The sequence below is a fragment of the Crassostrea angulata genome, chromosome 10, assembly GCF_025612915.1.
Source record: "Crassostrea angulata isolate pt1a10 chromosome 10, ASM2561291v2, whole genome shotgun sequence".
NCBI lineage: Eukaryota > Metazoa > Mollusca > Bivalvia > Ostreida > Ostreidae > Magallana > Magallana angulata.
This window is the reverse complement of record NC_069120.1, coordinates 3103751-3122314: the sequence shown is the minus strand read 5'-3', so window position 1 is coordinate 3122314 and position 18564 is coordinate 3103751. Positions and strand designations below refer to the sequence as shown.

Here is an 18564-nt window from a genome sequence, read left to right as displayed (position 1 = left end):
TGAATCATCATAAAATCTCATTTGTTTGCCCAATCTATAACCTTTGTCCAACTCGGAGAGCACTCTTTTAGGACCCAAATAACAATTTAAGACGAAATTATAAACAAAATCTGAAGGAAGAGAACTTTCCAACAAACATTTAACACTTATTTTTTAATTAAAAAACGATTACGTTCAGAGCATAAATATTGCAAGTATAAATAAAAAACAATGACAATTTATAGTAGACAATATAAACTAAAACTGTTACACAATCATTCTCAATTAATCTCATCTCTTAATATCCTCAGACATAACAGAAACCACTTCAAACAAAATCAAAGGCAGAAAGAAGTATACTGAAACTGGATTTTTGTGTGGTATTGCAAGAAAGGTCCTACCTAAAGCACTGCATGAGTGCTAAAACACTACCTAAAGATTATTAAAGACTACCAGTATAACACTATAGTTTTCTCCTGTCAATTCAAATTTTATCTTGGATCCTTGTTGGTAATGAAATATCATAATTAACAAAAGATAAATTATTTTTCTTTAATAAAAAATTGTAAAAGGTCATAGTAACATCGGAATATTATTAACAATTCAATTATTAATACATGAAAAAAAGTTATCACAAAATAAATATGGATGGAATCTGCGCCTAACAAAAATATCATTTGTTCCTGGAGAACTGACAATGGTATGGACAGTGAGACCTCTTGCACAGAGATTGTCATCGTTCTATTCAAAATGTATAACGGTAACTCAACATTGGCACAGTTCACAAATGTTAAATGTAAGACTAGGGTGAGAGACCTCTGTACACACTTTAAGTCCCACATAGATATTCCAAGTCTCTAGATCTTTTCTTTCTCTTTAGTCTCTAGATCCCCAGTCTCTAGATCTCCTCATCCACCTCCTTCTCTAGCTCCTTCGCCTCCTCCTCTTTCCTCTTGAGGTCCTGTTGGAGCTGACTGGCCAGTGATGCCTTAATCACATTCCTCAGTGCCTCCTCCTGAAGAAAATCAACGCAAACAGATTATTCAGAAGTAGAATCATAGATATCATATCAATCAATTAAATGAGGTTTACTTGGTATGTTTTCTACACAGCCACAAGAACAATTACCTAGAAATTTTCACAATGTTTTAATTAACATAAAAAGAGCATAAATATCATGTCAACTGCTCTCGTGGTATTATTTTAACAAATTAGCAATAAAAGCTTCATAAAAACTTCATTTTGAATAATTCCATGTAAAATTCAAGTAAAATGAAATTCGATTGAAAATTCCGGTGAATGCTAATTTTAACATAAAGCATGACTGGGTTGTGGTATGAGCCTATGGATATTGGATACAGTTTTTGAGATTCCTTTAATTAGCACTGTATTATGTCATACGATATACAATGACAAACAGACCTGGTTTGCGGGGGGTTCAGGCATACTTCTCAACTGATACACAGTTAGCTCCCCTTTACTGTCACCAACCAGAATACACTGAAATACATCAAACAAAAAGTAATAACTTCTGTAATTTAACCTCCACATGTACTTAATAATGTCTACTCCTAGAAGACTGAGGTGAACAACATCACGGCAGGTCAATAAAAATCATTAGAGACCTACATCAGAGTTCTTGGAGAAGGAGACGGAAGTCTTTTTGGCACCAGATGTCGGATTGTTGGTAATGATAGGGTCCAACCTGAACAATGAAAAAGACGGTTCAAACATCAAATGTGGGAATAGAAAATGTCACTTTGTTATCTTAAGAGGGACAGATATGATCGACACAAATAAAAATGAACAAACGCAGAGGATATTCATATTGTGTGCTTATAAATTTGCTGTATCCAATGAGTTAAAATGGAATCTATCTTTGTGAGGCTTGGCGAGCTGACCAAAGAAAGACACATGTACAGAGAAAAAATTATACTGATAAATATAATAGCCTGCATGAAGTTTATATTGAAAAAATAATGCTGAGAGTTTTAAATATTAGTTTATACTAACGTGCTAATGCTGAGGTCCCAGACTTCCACTGCTCCCTCATTGACACAAGCAAACACGGTCGATGATTTGGGAGACCAAACTACATCATACACTGATTTCTAAAATAAAACACAAGCTATATAAACAACCTATACTTTGAACCAAAGTAAATTCTATCATTCTTCTACAAAATGAGCAGTGCTATAAGACATTGCAGCGTGGCCACAGTCGCTGTTGATTTGGTTAATTCTACACATGGTATTCATTGATACTGACTGTTGAGGAGAAGAAGTTGAGGACGGGCTGGGTCCTCTCCTGATGCCAGAGTCGGATACTCCAGTCAGCGCTGCAACTCAAGAATAGGTCACTCACAAAGGGCGACCACTCTATCTTATACACTGGACCCTGCAGAACAGAAAACAACCATATGTCAACTACCATTTATCATAAGATTGTTACTGATTATAAATGGTATACATTTTAGGTGCAATTATATTTCAGTGCATTTTGTATTGTTTTCTGTCCACTAATTAATTTTAGAACATGATTAATATATAAATAAACATGAATTCAGAAGATTTGCTACAAATGCACTATTTACATTGTTAAATTCCTAATTTATGCATGTTTATAAAAAATCACACCTTAGGTATTGCAAGAAGATTAAGAGGTATAAAATGCTGTACATAATCCTACCGTGTGGCCATTGTAAGTCTCTAAATATTGTTCATTGTATGAACAAGAGCACTTGTGAATGTGACCTTCCTCAGTTCCTGCTACATATCTGTGATAAAGGATCAAAATACATAAATATTAAATAAACCCAATATTTTAGCATAAAAATTTTTTATTATATATTTTTGATTTTAAAATGTACACATGGTAAGTAAAATACTCAATAGAAGAGGAACTCTAGCAATTAAAAATTTTAAACAAGCCATTATAGATATTTTCCTCCGATATAAAATGATACATGCATAGTTTTGAGATTGAATGTAAATTAATGTTTTTACATGTTCGGTTCTTTGGTGTGGAAGTCAAAGCACATTCCTCCAGCGTGTCTGGAAATAAACGCCTCCCCTTTCTTCTCTTTCTTCCCACCCATTCTTGTTGGTGTCCTCTTTAATTTCATAATGTCTAAAAATAGTTACAATTCAACAGTAAGTACCCTTGTTTAATCATTATGCATTAAATAATGCTTCTAAAGATTTTTTTATGAATAAGATTGTGCTTAAATCATAAGATCACACCTTGAAGCAGTTAGGAAATAACAGAAAATTCATCCTTTAAATATTTAAATGTCAAACAATATTTTTATTAGATATGAAAATGATTGGGCATTAAGAAGTGCCCTATTTAGTATTTACCATAGCACTCAAATCCCTTTCTGATGGACCACTGAGTGACACGCCCGTCGGTGGATATAGAGACGACGACCTCGGACGTCTCCTCTCCTGATCCTCGCTCTTTCTCGATCCACTTGATGTGCCACACAGGAGCTGTGTGCTTACCTGGTGTATGGCTGTCAAATGAAAGATTGATTAAAATTTTATTGCCTTTGTATGGATATACTGTGGAATCATTAGAATTAGTATTGGCTTAACTATTGTGGATTTTGTACCATCCTCAACAAATCATGAAACTAATGTTTCATTCATAGAAAAACTCCAGAAAAATGATTTTCCTGTAAGCCTACAAAATACTGCCTTTCCATGAATATTGCTCCCCCCCCCCCAGTATAAATGATTTCACAGGGACTTTTATTTCACATTAAATCACCAATCAATAAAACAAACTTAAATGCTCAGCATACAGAATGTAGTATACGTGTTGCTGTTTAGTTCTAATTGACTTACAAGTTGTCAACGATGGGTTCATCCTTCATGCTGGCCACATTATAAATAGCCACACCACCATCGTACATCCCAACCTACAAAAAAACGACAGTCAGGCTGAAGGTAAACTTCAGAAAACAAATGTAAACCTCTAGCACACACCCTCATAGAAAACTTCTACCTCTAGCACCATGCAACCCTAACAAAACGTGTGTAAAATCCTCTAGTATTGACTCTCACAGATGAAATGTATACTTTTCAAACAGTTCGTTTCAAAGATAAGATGCAGGTACTTACAGCCAAAAGGTTTGGGTAGGCCTTAGAGAAGTCAAGTGCAGTCACACCCTCCTTGCATGTGAACACTCTCTCTGGATACTGAAATGTCAGAAAACAGAAAATCAACTTCAAATGTCATGTTGGTGTCAAAAAAGTCACAAATAAAAAGTATGATTAATGCTTTATACATACATCAGGATTCTTTAGGCACCAACAGCATATTAATCCAGATTTCTGATCAGAAAATTCAAATTCTCCATACCCAACAGCAATCAGATCCTAAAATTAATATACAAGAAATTAAAGAAAAAGAAAAACCTTTATTATGCTCCATCAAAATATTTAAGGCTTGTTCAAACATGAACTGGTCCTTTTACTTGTTGACACTTGTTCAGTAACTCACTGGGTTGAGTTTGTTCCAGGACATTCATCACTTTACTTGGAGAGACTTGTTAAGTAACTTACTGGGTTGAGTTTGTTCCAGGACATACAGCTGATGTTGCGTCCGTTGGTCAGCTTACATGAGTAGGACCAGAGGCGGTCAAAGTTGGGGCCCATGTCACTGACCATGCTGACCTGTTTGTCCCCCATCTCTGTGACCTCTCGGTCGATATCTATCAAAGTCAGAGCATGCTTCACACAAAAGTTCACCTGATTAAATGAAAAAGATTTAATCACCCTATTCTATCCCCCTCCACCCCCACGCTTATTTTCATCCTACCTGGTATAATGGGGAAGTCTCTGTATAATGCCTGTTTGGGTTGGTATGTGTTCAAGTTCACAACTCTCTCCATGATGAACAAATCTCTCTGGAAGTTCTCTGACTGTTAAACAAACCAACACATCATTCCATTTTGTGCATGGATGTGCAATGCTTTATACATTGTATATTATTTTAGAATACAGAATAAAATGGAAACCTTAAATATCTTCTCTTCCTCCACAGCAGACATTTCACTAGGTACTGAGGACACGCCCGTCTCTCGACTAGCAAACACGCTCTCTGATCCCGCCATTGAAGAGGCCATGGTCGCCCGGCTTTCTGTAAGAGAGAAGGAAATCATTAACCACAAGTAACGTAACTTCTATCAGTCAGGACAATCTTCTAATATAATCAAACAGAACTACCAGTAATAAAGCTTCAACATCACAACACTTTTCCCTGCTATATGCACAACTTTAACAAAACCGTAATTACATGTATTTAGTTTACACTTCAAAACTATTGACAATTGCTTCAAGTCAAATATGTTATAGGTAAGAAATTAATGTTTCTGATTTCAATATTCTATTGTAGACAGAATAAAACAAATAACAAAAATTTGCCACTTTGTCTTACTTAAAAAGAATAAACACATTGTGATATAAAAAGTAATAGAAGTGCAAGAAATGATAAAGAACAACAAGGGAGAGAACTTAACCATTCTCTACAAAGTGGCAGTGTATTATGTATTATAGGAGCTCACTGCTACACATGGCTGTTAAATGTACCAATACAATGAAAGCACAACACAGAGTCATCTCCCCCTTCCCATCCCCTCCCCGCCGGTAATTAGTAGTGTTGGGTGTGAGGAGGGGTGCAATCAAGACATCCAGCCACTGACAGGTGAGGGGCCTGCAGCAGCGCTTACCTGAGTGGGGCTGTCCCGACACACTTGGCTTCACCCCGTCTTAGAAACAACAGTTCAGTGTTAGAGAATCGTAATAAATATAACAAAGTTAGTTAGATGTTATCTATCCCTCAGCTATCAATGCTCAAATTTCTATCACAAAATTTCAAAGATTGTAAGACATAGGCAAAATTGATGCTTTTATTTCTTAATCTTAAAATAGTCTAGCATTATACTCTGTGACTGAAATTTTCCATATACCAAGATATTAATGATGTATAGTTTTTTGTCAAGCAATTGTATTAAAAAATACATGTAATAATTTTACCAATTTTTTCAATTTGGTACAATATAACAATGAAAACTGCTGAGGGATAAACAAAATTATTTTTGTCTCAAATGTTAACTGAAATAAAAAATATCAAATTGATCTCAAGATACATCAGACTTAATACTTTATTTAGAGGTTTCATTATGACAAGTATGAATTAAGAAGTCAAAGCTTTTAAGTTTGATGCATGTTATTATTCACTGTCCAGAAGAAGGTGAGGGGAACAATGCAGTCATCCTGTTACATGTTTGTCTTATAATAAAAGATCTCACCTATACCGAGAATTAAGACAAGTAAAGTATCACTGCCTATCAAATACTTCAAGTACATCTATGAAACAGTACTGCCACTTATCCTTAAATGTACTGCATGTACAAATAAAGCCTCCAGATCAACCAACCAAAACAAGCAAGCACATATTGGAGTATACGTCACAGATGTTTTCTACCAGGTTTCTTTACCTATTTAACTTAAGCTTAACTTCACCACTATTTCCATGAATATGAATATTTTTCTCTTAGTTTAAAGCATGGAGCATTTGAAATAGCAAATAAAATCTATCAGAATTCTTTTCTTTTTTTTCTCAAAACTTTGTCTAACATTGCATTTCTATTGTCATTATTTAAAATTTGATTTATTTAAGTAGTGCCCTGGTATTCAAACGAAAGCAACTATAAAAGTTTTTTTTATCATTTCAACAGTAACATTTTGTCTAATTCATTTTCATCTTGGTACATAATGCATGTTTTTAACTGCAATATTACAACATTTTCAACCAATCAGAAACAAAACTTTATCAATATAACTCCTTATGAGTCCAAGACAAATGTCTATCCTCAAGTACTGCAGCAGTAGGACTATTCCTCTCTATCATAAACTTTTCTCCACACAACTACCCTTCTCCCTGCTTGGCGAATGACTTATAACTTAGTACAGATACAGTCAAACTTCGTTATCTCAAACTAGATGGGACTGTTAAAAAACTTCAAGATATCAGAGTATTTAAGAAATCGAGGGTAAAATACTTTAAAGATAAGTGGTTGGGACTTACAATTAACTTCGACATATCCATTGTATTCGAGATATCAGTGTTCGAGATATCGAAGTTCAACTGCATAAAAGAATTTTTTGCAGAGATTAAAATGTTGTTGCTTTGCAATCCAAAAATATATCATAGGGAAGCTTTAAAAATACTCACATTACACAAACATTTGTAACTAAATATGTTTTTGTTTGAAAAAAGTCTTGTTGATTTCTGTTATCAGCAAAAGAAACAAAATTTGAGTACACAGTTGGTCTGAAGGTCTACACAAAATTCACACTTCTTCTTAGTATGTCTACACTAAATTTACACTGGGTATACACTTATTCTACACCAGGTCTACACTGATTCTACACCAATTCTACACAAGGTCTACACAAGGTCTACACCAATTCTACACAAGGTCTACACTAATTCTACACCAGGTCTACACTAATTCTACACCAAGTCTACATTAATTCTACACCAGGTCTATAGGATGACTACATGCTTCCTCACCTATCCGCACAGAATGAGCGCTACCTTCTCTGACCAGTCCACTCGGCTCTCCGACCTGGGGTTTGGCCCCAGCTTTACCATCCTCCCCTTCCTTCGGACTGCTGGGGCGACTGATGGTTCCTTCTTCCTCCTCTTCTTTCTCTTTAGCTGAGGTGGTATGAAAAATAATTTTGTAAACACCATTGTTTCTTATCATCTTTCTCAAGTTTTTGTATGGAGTCTGAAATAAGTCAGTATACAAACCTCTGATTTCCTGGTCCCTTTGTTCAAATGTGTCATACATGTCCCAGGTCGAAGCCATGATACCAGTGTCCTATAATCAAAAATATGCATTGACTTAATTAAAAATAAAATTATCTGAGCATTAAAAGCAAGGGAAATCTGTAATAAACTAACCAACAAACATGGTATTTTTCTTTTACATCTTAACCTTAAGTTCCAATTTCCATTTATGGTAATTCTAGTTTGGAAATAAAGCCCATAAGATATTCTGTTTAGAAAAAAAAATTATACAAATATTTCAGTCTCCTAAGCTCATGTCATCCTCGGTCTCCAACATAAGTTTTAATCATTTGACTGACTTAGTAGTTGATTAAGTCACACAAAAATAGGACTTCCTGGCAACTATTTTCTAGCATTGTTTATTGAACTACTCCAACAAATGACTTCTAACACTTGATGACTCACTACACAAGTAATCTTTGTGGTCTGAACTGTCTTGTATTTAGCTGGCTCATTGAATGTGTTCATCCCTCTCTCCATATATAAGTCATTTCCAACACGATTCTTTTTCAACTACAATTGAAAATGTGTGTAAACATTTTGTGAAAAATATAGAAATGCAGAAAATACTTTCTGTTATATAATTTGAATATTCAACATATTCCCCTTTGGCTTTTATTAAAAATAAAATGAAATAATACTGAACCACAGCCATCAGGCTACTTTAATACTGTTGCAAACTGCTCCAAAGAATCAACATACCTCTTGGTATTCTTCATTCCTCTTCTTGATCTTGGCTGCCTCCTCTGCCTCATTGGACACGGACGTCCCTGGCATGTCCAGTAACCAGATGGTCTCTGTCTCGGTCAGTGTCAGATTGACCACCTTATCTAGGTCATCTTCTGTCAATGTTTCCTTCACTTCCTCTCGCTTGTGTCGGATTTCTACAGATATTAGATCAGTAATGTTTATTTGTTAAATGTATGGAAATTTTTTGTTTAGATATATAAAAATTTGGATTTATGGGTCTGTTAGAAAGCTCATACCAGCCCAAGCTGAGGACATGTCTTGGGAAGGTTCTGTAATATCTTCTCCCATCATGGAATCGGACGTCGTTCCTTGAGAGGCACTGAACACTGACCTGAATACAAACTTTAAATTGTGAGAGATGTTGCCACATACATACAGATGTATATAGCATATCTCTGCATCCATACCAACTTGTGAAAACTAATTAGATATTCACCAAAATACCAAGAAATTTCATACATGTAAAGTGAAGTAAAATTATTCAAATTCAGTTAACCTATAATTATGCTTAAAACTTTGGATATAAAATGACAATAATAACCTTGTGAATGGACCACCTCCAAATGTACTAGCAGTAACATTACCAGTGTTGTATATAGAGGCTTGTGACATTAAATCTGTGGGCTGAAAGAGAAAAATATTTAAAGGTCCTTACAACTGTCACGTTTGTTTAACAACAAGGTATTAAATATTCAACAACTTTCTAGCATTACATTCCAATTCCAATTTTACTTCTAAAAGCTGTGTTTTATGCATCAATGTTATTATTTTCTTACTCTGATGTCATACTGGAAAAAAGCATGTTACTTGCAAATAAGTTATATTTACACAGCGTAAATGTGTACTTTGCACCTGGACTCGGTCACACCTTTTACATATCATTAAAAGAGCTTCACAGAACTTACTGTTCCTGCTGAACTGTCTGCAAGAATGTTGCTCTGGTTTTTCTTCACAGCTGAGGGGTCTGAATGCAACAAAGGCAAGGGTGTCACATCATTGCCTGCTTCATCAAGTACCTACATGAAACCGGATATGAACACTAAAAATCAACGTTGACTAGTCATTTTCAATTATGAAATATCAATTAAAAGAATTGATGTGCATAAACTTGCAGTTACAATGTAAACATTTTTTTTTTACAAACCTGAACAGGAGGTTTCACAACAGCTTTTTCTGCCTGATTAACACTTCTTTTACTTGCGGAGGACAAGATGTTTGACCTAGATCTAGCACTAGCATACATTGTACCAGTTCCTCCATATTTGCTCCTATTGACTGAAGCAGCAACATTTCCCTTTCGTGCATTGGTACTTGCTGTCACTTGGCTTGCACTGAAACCAATATTTAGTTACACGATTAAAGAAAAATCGAAAGTCTTTTGTTTTTATCAATTAATCATGATGTTATCGAAAAATATATAAAACGTGTAGTTAAGCGTACAAAGGGGCAAACAATTTATCTTCACAAGTCTATACATTTTGTAAACAACAGAGTAAATTCGAAAGTACATAGCATGACATGTAAGCAAATTCGCCTTGGCCTGTAACGTACATGTATATTAAAATGTGACAATAAAAAGAAAATTTCCTTTTATTTACCCTGGGTTAAGAAATTGACTTTTTCGAGATTTAGACGTTGACATTTTGTCTTAGGTTGATTTCTGAATACTTCCAAACACCTGCTAGAACGCCATATTAGAATGCAGCTGTGTTGCTATGAGTAACAAAGCATAAATCAAAGAAAGCTTTTGATTGGTTTAAAGCAATGGACGTCAAATGTAAAATTTACGAATTCCTCTGCATTGTAATCAATTACAAACAAATTGAACAACACCTATCAATATATAACTTTTGAAAAAAGTTTAAAATAGTTATGAAAAAAGATGACAATCGACTTTAGTTCTATTCCTTATAAAAAATCAAAGAAAACCACAAAAATTACACATCCAATCAACAGTTGCGATACAACTTATATCCACATCCGGTAAAATCCGCAGCCTCGTTTTAACTTAAAATAAAGCGTTTCCCATAATTTTTGATAAAGATGGCGGAGGTAACTTTTGAAATAATTTTATGTCTGTATGGATTCCCCTTAATTGAAAATAATTGTGATGATATTTTACTTCCATACATAAGTATTTATTGACATCGGACTTTCGTTTTTTTATTTCATTAATTTTAAGCCTTATTTTTTATTATTAGGATGTGAATTTACGTTTTTCACTGGCGCGAAATTGGATTTTCGGTCAGCGATTGGCGGTCACTCAGTTCACACAGGGCTTCCCCAGTGTTTATATATGTTACGAAATTAATTTTTTTAAATATTTTCAGGCTGGTACAAGCGAGTCCAGCAGCCCAGGTAAGCTGTATTATGTTACTTTTCTGACTTATAATGTGATTTCTTTTTTTTAACGATTAATTCGTTCTTGAAATCAAAGTCAGAGCGGAGCTGAACTTATTACCGTTAACAATTTTGGTACGAAAACAAACCTTTGAATACATAATGTTAAATGTTTGATTTTAGGAGGCTTAGTTCAACTTTTTATTGTCACTATATATGATTCAATTTGATAATTTCGGATGTATTCTTTTTCATGGAAGTAAATTATATTATCTATTCATTTTAAAAACAATGCAAGTATTTCACTACATTTATGTGTTCACCATTCATTTTGATATGTTCGTTAAATTTATGAGAAATGCCTTTCGACAGAGACATAAATAACAGTGGCTACTGATTGAAATCTCTCGAAATCTCGCAGTCCCTATTGTAAAGTATTCCCAGTTTAAATTGGTATATCTTTCTAATAATAAAACAGTTAAGTATATCGAAATATAAACAGCTGAAACCTATTACCAAAACATTCAAAATATTATATTTTCATGAGTTTATGTCTTTTAAACAATATTAAAAGAGGAGTTTTAGTAGGTAGTTTGCTACCTGTCGTCCGAGATTTCGCCGATGTTTCACAGCTTCAGAAGTCGCATAAAAAATTTTCAAATAAATCTGATGGTTTTATATTACATTATAATTTGACCCCCAACCTTCTTAAGTATGCAAAACTTTGAACATAGAGCAAAATTTATATTTTGTTTTTAAAATTACTATTTTCTTAAGGACAAGCAAGAGACATAGCAATCAATATAAATTAATTTGTATGTTTTCAACAATGTAGATACAGACAGAGAATTTGACCCATCAGCTGACATGCTGGTTCATGATTATGATGATGAACACACCTTAGAAGAGGAAGAGGCACTTAGTGGAGACAGCTGTTGTGATGAACTGGGGGATCTAGAGAAGGTAGGTCAAACAAACCTTCACAGGCCAAGCCATCCCACACTATAGAGGTCTAATGCTTTTGTTATTATAAGCTTATTTAAAGTTGAATAGTGTTGTATTTGAAGTTTGCCGAAAAAAATTAAGATTATTCTTTGAAATATTAAGAGAAAAGTTCATCTGGATAATTTGATAGTGTAATCAATCTGTAATGTTTTCATTCATCTTTTCTGTCAATTTTGAGGTTGCTCACTTACATGTATGTTGTAACTTGGTAAAAATTGCTCTACTGTTTATAGAACGTCCTGCACTGTAAGTAATTCTGTTGTTGATGTTTACAGGAGGGCGAGATGCCCCTTGAGGACCTGCTGGCTATGTATGGTTATGAGGGCCAAAGAGGATCAAGACCAGCAGTGGAGGACGAGAGACAGGACACTCGCTCGAGCAGCGAGGAGGAGATCCTGAGTAATCATGACCTGACCCTGGATAAGGATGAGATAGCTCGAGACATCCTGAAGACCAGCGATGATGATGATGACAAGGAGACCACGGCCCACGAACTCCTCAGCAGTGTGTCCTCCTCACAGACAGCCCGCCTCCTCAGATGTAAGCAGAACTTGTTTCTCTTTTTTTTATCTAAAATTACAAGTATTGCTCCTCCTCAGGTATAAGCAGCTATCTTTCCTCTTTGTGCAGTGTTTTTTACATTACAAGTATTGTCCCTTCTCAGATATACTGTAGTAACCAGATTTTGTTTCTGTCTGTGTTATGTTCAAAATTTTAACTTTACTTTTGTTCAGTATCGTTCTCTACATTGCTAAAATAAAAGTTCATTATTTTGTCATTATAGCAGTTGTAAAAAAAAATTCTGTGTCTGTAGATTATTTTACATTATTTGCCAATTGCTATTCAAATTGTTGGTTGTAGAAATTCTCTTGGGGTCTGTGGAATGTTAAACACTTAAAAATAATCAATTTTTCTTTCTTGCTTCAAAAACCACAATTTTGTTGGAATCTTAAGATTATTACATGTATGGTAATCTGCCTGCATTTCTATGTAATGTAATACTGTAAACTGTAATACTAGTTTACTTGTTTTTTTTTTTACAGCGAAGAGTCAGGAGGGCAGTGAGGGTGATTCGGAGTCTGAGGAGGACGTAGATTACACCCCCATAGAGCCCGTGGATGACTGGAAGAAGGTAAAGCCCTCCAGCACCACTACAACAAAGCAGTGGAGTCGACTTATAGCATGTACATTTGTAGAGGGTTGATTTACTGATCTTAGTTTTGTTTGATCTTTGTTTCAGACAATTCAAGTGGGTTCCGACTATCAAGCCACTGTTCCTGACGGGCTCTGTAAATATGGAGATGCCCCAGGTAATCACTCCTCCATCGATGTGATGTACATTGCATGATGCATTCATAAACACTTTTGAGTAATTATTACCTGAATAAAGATGATAAACCTAATAAGCAGTGCCATATTCTGAGGAATTCTTTGCTGAATTGTCCCTCATTATATTTTGTACCATAAAAATTATGTATAGAGATTATGGACCCTCTTTGATTGATTATAATGAGTTGAATTTAGAATTATACCAAACAATTATTTTAACTGATTTTGACTGTTTATCACAGCTTATGAAAATGAAGATCGGTTGCTGTGGGATCCATCAAAGATAGAGGACCCAGGAGGTAATTAAATCTGAATGATTTACATGAGAGACCAGGTAATATGTATCATTTGAAGTGAGCAAATCATTTGTCTAGATCTTAATCACAAAGTTTGTCTTACAGAAGTAGAGAAGTACCTAGAAGAGGTGAAGAATCAGATCTTACAGAATGGGACGGGTGCCAGTGCTCTACCCACAGGGGCCCATGTCAGGGATGATGAACAGGTCAGTACAGACAGAAATGTTATGTTGAATAATGACTCGGTGATCTATCTTTCTTTTAGGCTTTGAATATGCTGTATTTTATAATGAACATATTTTTTGTATCTTAGGCTTTGTATATGCTGCTGCAATGTGGACATAACATAGAGGAGGCGCTCAGGAGACGGAAAATGCAAGCTGTTCCTCCAACAGGTAGTTCTTGCTCCTCTATGCATGATATTGTCACATAGTTTTAGGGGGAAATTAAGGTTTCATCTTTTGTTTGATAAAATGAATAAATATATGCAAACATATCTCTCTTCATGCTCACATTTACTGAAATGTAGATCCCTCTCCTACTATTGTAGATCCAATGAGTCTATGGTCAGAGGAAGAATGCCGAAACTTTGAGAATGGACTCCGAACATATGGAAAAGATTTCTACCTCATTCAGCAAAACAAGGTAAGTCAGACTTCTAGTGGATACTTTCTTAATGGAAAGTAATTTTATGCCACTAAATCATCTAACATTGGGTTACACTTTGTTTTAGTCAAATTTCTTCTAGTGACACCACCAACTTCTGTCACATTGCTTTTTCTTTGCAGGTCAAAACAAGGTCTGTTGGGGAATTGGTGCAATTTTACTATCTGTGGAAGAAAACTGAACGACATGATGTATTTGCCAACAAAAACAGAATTGAGAAAAGGAAATATGTTCTACACCCTGGAATAACGTGAGTTTTATTCATTTCATGTTCAAATTGGTAGTAAAAATTAATGAAAATGAAAACAAAGCAACTGAACATGGACATTGTTTTATATTAAGATCTGTTTGCAGGGATTACATGGAGAGATTTCTGGATGACCAAGAGAGTCCTATCCCAGCGCCTACAAGGGAGCGGTCTGCCAGTCCAGTCACCTCCCTCATCTATGGAGACCCAAAACGTAATCACTTGAAGCCCCATACAGAGGGAGAGGGGGCTTCTTCGGTTCGCATCGAGCCTGAGGAATTTGACGTTTCGGGGGCATCCCCAACGGTAGTGACACTCAGTCCCAACGCAAAGCGCAAACAGTCCGCTTCCAGTTCCTCCTCTGTCACAGTAAACGGTGCTCACGAATCGGAGGAACCCATCTCTAAAAAACTAAAAACTAATGGTGACAGTTCCCATTACCAGCTACAGGAGTCGTACTCAGAGCGGGCGGAGCCACTGAACTGTGTCTCCTCTTCTGTATCGTCCAGTGCAGTGTCCAGTTCTAGTGACTCCTCACTCCCCCACAGTGCTGTTAGCCACAGATCAAATGATAGCATCTCCTCATCCAAACATTTACCATCAGAATCTGTAGCCTCATAATTCATGTCAGGTCATTGGTCATTTATTCATAAAGTTTTATGTAGATTTAAAAAAATTATCATAAATCAATGCTAAAATCTAAACATGGATTTCATTATTGGGATGAAAAATGCAGTCATCTTTATTTTTTTGCAATATTTGTCATCAATATTTTAATGTTGGGAAAAGAGAGAACTGTACTTCTGTCCTGTTTGAATCGTGTTTGGGATGCCAGTGAGAGTTTTATATCAAAGATCTCAGCAATAATTAGTTGCCATGTTTTTCTGTTTGTTGTAAAAGAGTAGGAGATTAAGTTTTTACACTATCAGTAGCCAGAGTTTGTAATGTGATATGTAAACTGCAGATTGCATGATTAACAGGAAATTAGAAACACACATTATGGATTTTGTTTTCATTTAAGGAATAAATGTGTTTAAATCTTAAAGAAAGAAGTTGATACAAATTCATAAAGAATATGTAATTGTCTCAGTGTAGCAAAGAAGGCCTTAAGTGGACGGGGTACTTAAGTTTAGTACCACATGTACCGCAGTTAGTAGGAATCAGCTGAATGTGATAGTGTTTTTAACATATTGTACATAGTCCCAGCACTGTTTATACTAAAATTGTGGAGTTTAACTCATTTAACATGCAGTTCTATAAAAACTTAAAATTTAGACGTAACTCAATTATTTTCAACTTTCAGATAAGTTTACATTAATTGTATATTGAAGGATGTTTTATTTTATAGGAGGTATAATTGTACGAATATCAAGTTCTAAATTGTGAATTTTTTCTTTGTGTAATTGATTTTATTTTGACATACATCTGTGTACTCTATATTGTAATCACCTTTGTGTGTAACATTACTCTGTATGGCTGTGTTTTATAATGTTCTCCTCTGTGAGATTGTTGTGTGTTTGACTGACTTTTCTCTAATTGGCCATGTGTAAGATTGTTGTGCTGTGTGATATGAGTTAGGGACTATTTTCTATGTGGCCCATTGTGAGATTGTTGTGTTGTGTGACGTTTTTTATGGGGCCCTGTTTGTGAGAGTAGTGTGTCATGTAATGAGGGACTATTTTCTCTGGGGCCTTGTGTGAGCAAGTCGGTTATTTCAGGTTTACCACGAAAGACTTTATATTTTACTGCAGGGAAACCCATACACATACCGGTAATTGGAAGATAAGAATTCCCAGGGAGGGGGAGTCTGCCTGTCCATCACATTGTATATACCAACCAAAGGATCATCAGCTCACACTCATCGTCAAACTGTTATAACATTGGCAAGGAAGTCACCATTAGGGAGGGTGGGGAATCATTCAGTTGTTAACAGATAGTTACATGATGGATTAATGATAATCCTGTATGAGTTACTTGATGGATTAATGCTATAATCCTGTATGTAGTTTTGTTATGCATCCATTCAGAATGTTCATAGTTTATTTGTAACTATAATTTATTTCATGTATATATAAGCATAGAATATATGAAATTCTATGTAAATAAATTTTTTACTTATACTATACGGAAGACTTTATTGTTACTTAATCCTATAATGCATGAACAAGAAAACAGATGGTTAAAAAACTTTTATTAACAGAAAGAAAATATAAAAAATAAAAGATTTAAAAAATCAAACAGATATTTTATTAACTTTAAAACTAGGTCACTTTTTCTTATAAGTATGTTAATGGGGAAATTAAACATGCTCCGTGGAAGTTGTAAGTGATGTCTGAAGGATAGACTAAACAAAATGTTTGCTATTCATATATCTAGACATGACTGAATCATTTGACTTACCCCCGAAGTCACAACAATGGGTCTTCCGTGTTTGGCTTACCTGGATTTGTTGTTTGTCACTTATATAGAAGTTAGCTTTTTAACAGCTTACATATCGGTAGTTCCCGGTAACTAAAGTTTGGCAACTTCTATTGATTTCTTAGCAGCTAAGACAATATTTAGTTTGGAGATAGACATCTTTTTCCATACACGCATCTCTGATCGTTACAGCTGCCCGATTTTTTATATGGTGCATAACTTAAGCGAATAATTTTGTACAGCAGTTCTTATAAAAACAAATAATTGTAAATCGCGTTTTATTGTTGAATTTGAGTGAGGAAACGGTTAAATTATATAATGAAATAACAGTGGTGAATTAACGGGTTGAATGATGCGTCATGCTCTTTGCCAGCTAGGACCCACCTCGCCAGTAAAGAAACTGTGGAAAAACTAGTATCTAATACCTTCATCTCAACTGAATGAGCGAGCTAGATATGCAGAAGGATTAGGCATATAATTATTAGACATATTTCCAAGACTGCTCAATAAAAAAATAGCAAGTTAATTTTTTTACTACATGTTATGAAGAAAATACTAATATACAACTGGACATGTTGTTAATTTTCTGAACTTGCCCCTTTTATTTGACTGTATGGCAAAAGAGATTACCGAGAGTAGACCAAACCTTAGCTTGGACGAACTTATTAGTACCTTTGACTGCATATGAAAATAATCATTTCGAGGCTTTGCTTGACGTCCTGAGCACTTAAAAATATTTCAGAATACTTGATAACTATTCGATATCTTTGCCGTCCTGCCTGGCCAAGATGAAAAAAGTCTACAACAAAAATAAATAAACACGAGATAGGCCCAGCTCTTATGAAATCACGAGGACCAGAATGAGCCAAGATACAGACACATCACAAAAGTTTTCCTTCTACAAGAAGACATTCAATGTAAACAAAATTGTTAGTGATTAATTTCATAGAAAAAGTTACAATAGCAGGAAAATTTTCTTTCTCCAAAAATCACGTCCTTGAAAATTACACCTTGGTCAAATTTGAGTCATGGTGAAAAGGACATATTGATGCTAAGACGAATTTCAGAAATAAAGCAAATTGGATGAGTTCATCTTACCATGCCAGGGTTCCGAACTGTTTGTAGATTTTCTTCATTCCTAAATCTTATAGTGCATGTCTTAAAAATTCTTTTATTAAATTACTTTGGTTTGTATCTGAAAACTCCAAATAGAAAGCGGAAATCTTGCTGATTTTATAACAATCGGCAATAATGGGTACACGTGTACGGACAGTTTACAGCTTTTCTACTGCAGAAATACAACATATACATATATACAGGATGTCATCTGTCCAAAGATTTTACGATGATCCGTAGAAGGTGGAATACCAAAACATCAAACAAGTGATGTGAACTAAAAATTAGATGATTGGACGATACATTATCTATTGGTAAACTATGATGCAATACTAGTATTCAGAATTTTTTGTCATTGACAACTTTTCAGCAATAGGAAGCAATTACGAAGTTTAGGAACAATACCTGAATGCTAATTGCAGATTTTGTTCCGTAAATGGACATAATCAAAATAGTCCACGTCCACGTCTGCAAAAGAATTTATCTACAAGAGCCGTACACACAACAACTTTAATCTTGGAATTTAAATATGAAAGTTAAAAAATTCAACTT

At 34.9% G+C, this 18564-nt stretch overlaps 2 protein-coding genes across 2 annotated transcripts; one reads left to right on the top strand and one right to left on the bottom strand.

Annotated features, from left to right (window-relative positions):
- Window positions 1-517: 517 nt before the first annotated feature.
- LOC128165705 (dynein axonemal intermediate chain 4-like) lies at window positions 518-10308 on the bottom strand. Its single transcript, XM_052830491.1, has 24 exons — window positions 10194-10308; window positions 9740-9926; window positions 9501-9611; window positions 9137-9219; window positions 8832-8926; window positions 8548-8729; window positions 8251-8358; window positions 7807-7876; window positions 7564-7710; window positions 5714-5752; window positions 5003-5124; window positions 4804-4906; window positions 4548-4696; window positions 4275-4361; window positions 4104-4181; window positions 3828-3901; window positions 3339-3493; window positions 2985-3108; window positions 2668-2755; window positions 2248-2376; window positions 1993-2090; window positions 1609-1684; window positions 1402-1479; window positions 518-994 (listed from the first exon to the last, which is right to left on the bottom strand). Exons 1-24 carry the CDS (start codon window positions 10235-10237, stop codon window positions 878-880), a joined length of 2544 nt encoding a protein of 847 aa, XP_052686451.1. The 5' UTR covers window positions 10238-10308; the 3' UTR covers window positions 518-877.
- Window positions 10309-10574: 266 nt separating this feature from the next.
- On the top strand, window positions 10575-16603 carry LOC128165707 (mesoderm induction early response protein 1-like). The gene is made up of 12 exons (XM_052830492.1): window positions 10575-10647; window positions 10926-10953; window positions 11771-11898; window positions 12216-12480; window positions 12984-13072; window positions 13181-13250; window positions 13512-13568; window positions 13671-13771; window positions 13879-13960; window positions 14116-14210; window positions 14354-14481; window positions 14586-16603. Exons 1-12 carry the CDS (start codon window positions 10639-10641, stop codon window positions 15097-15099), a joined length of 1566 nt encoding a protein of 521 aa, XP_052686452.1. The 5' UTR covers window positions 10575-10638; the 3' UTR covers window positions 15100-16603.
- The last annotated feature ends 1961 nt before the right edge of the window (window positions 16604-18564 follow it).

Excerpts from the sequence above, each read along its gene's own strand:
- LOC128165705 (XM_052830491.1), bottom strand. The coding sequence starts at position 10,237 with ATGTCAACGTCTAAATCTCGAAAAAGTCAATTTCTTAACCCAGG. Across the intron at positions 9,927-10,193 it reads AGTCAATTTCTTAACCCAGG|TGCAAGCCAAGTGACAGCAA; the intron begins GTAAATAAAAGG and ends TATTGGTTTCAG. Across the intron at positions 2,756-2,984 it reads CACACCAAAGAACCGAACAT|ATATGTAGCAGGAACTGAGG; the intron begins GTAAAAACATTA and ends CCTTTATCACAG.
- LOC128165707 (XM_052830492.1), top strand. Across the intron at positions 10,954-11,770 it reads AAGCGAGTCCAGCAGCCCAG|ATACAGACAGAGAATTTGAC; the intron begins GTAAGCTGTATT and ends TCAACAATGTAG. Across the intron at positions 13,961-14,115 it reads GCAAGCTGTTCCTCCAACAG|ATCCAATGAGTCTATGGTCA; the intron begins GTAGTTCTTGCT and ends CTACTATTGTAG.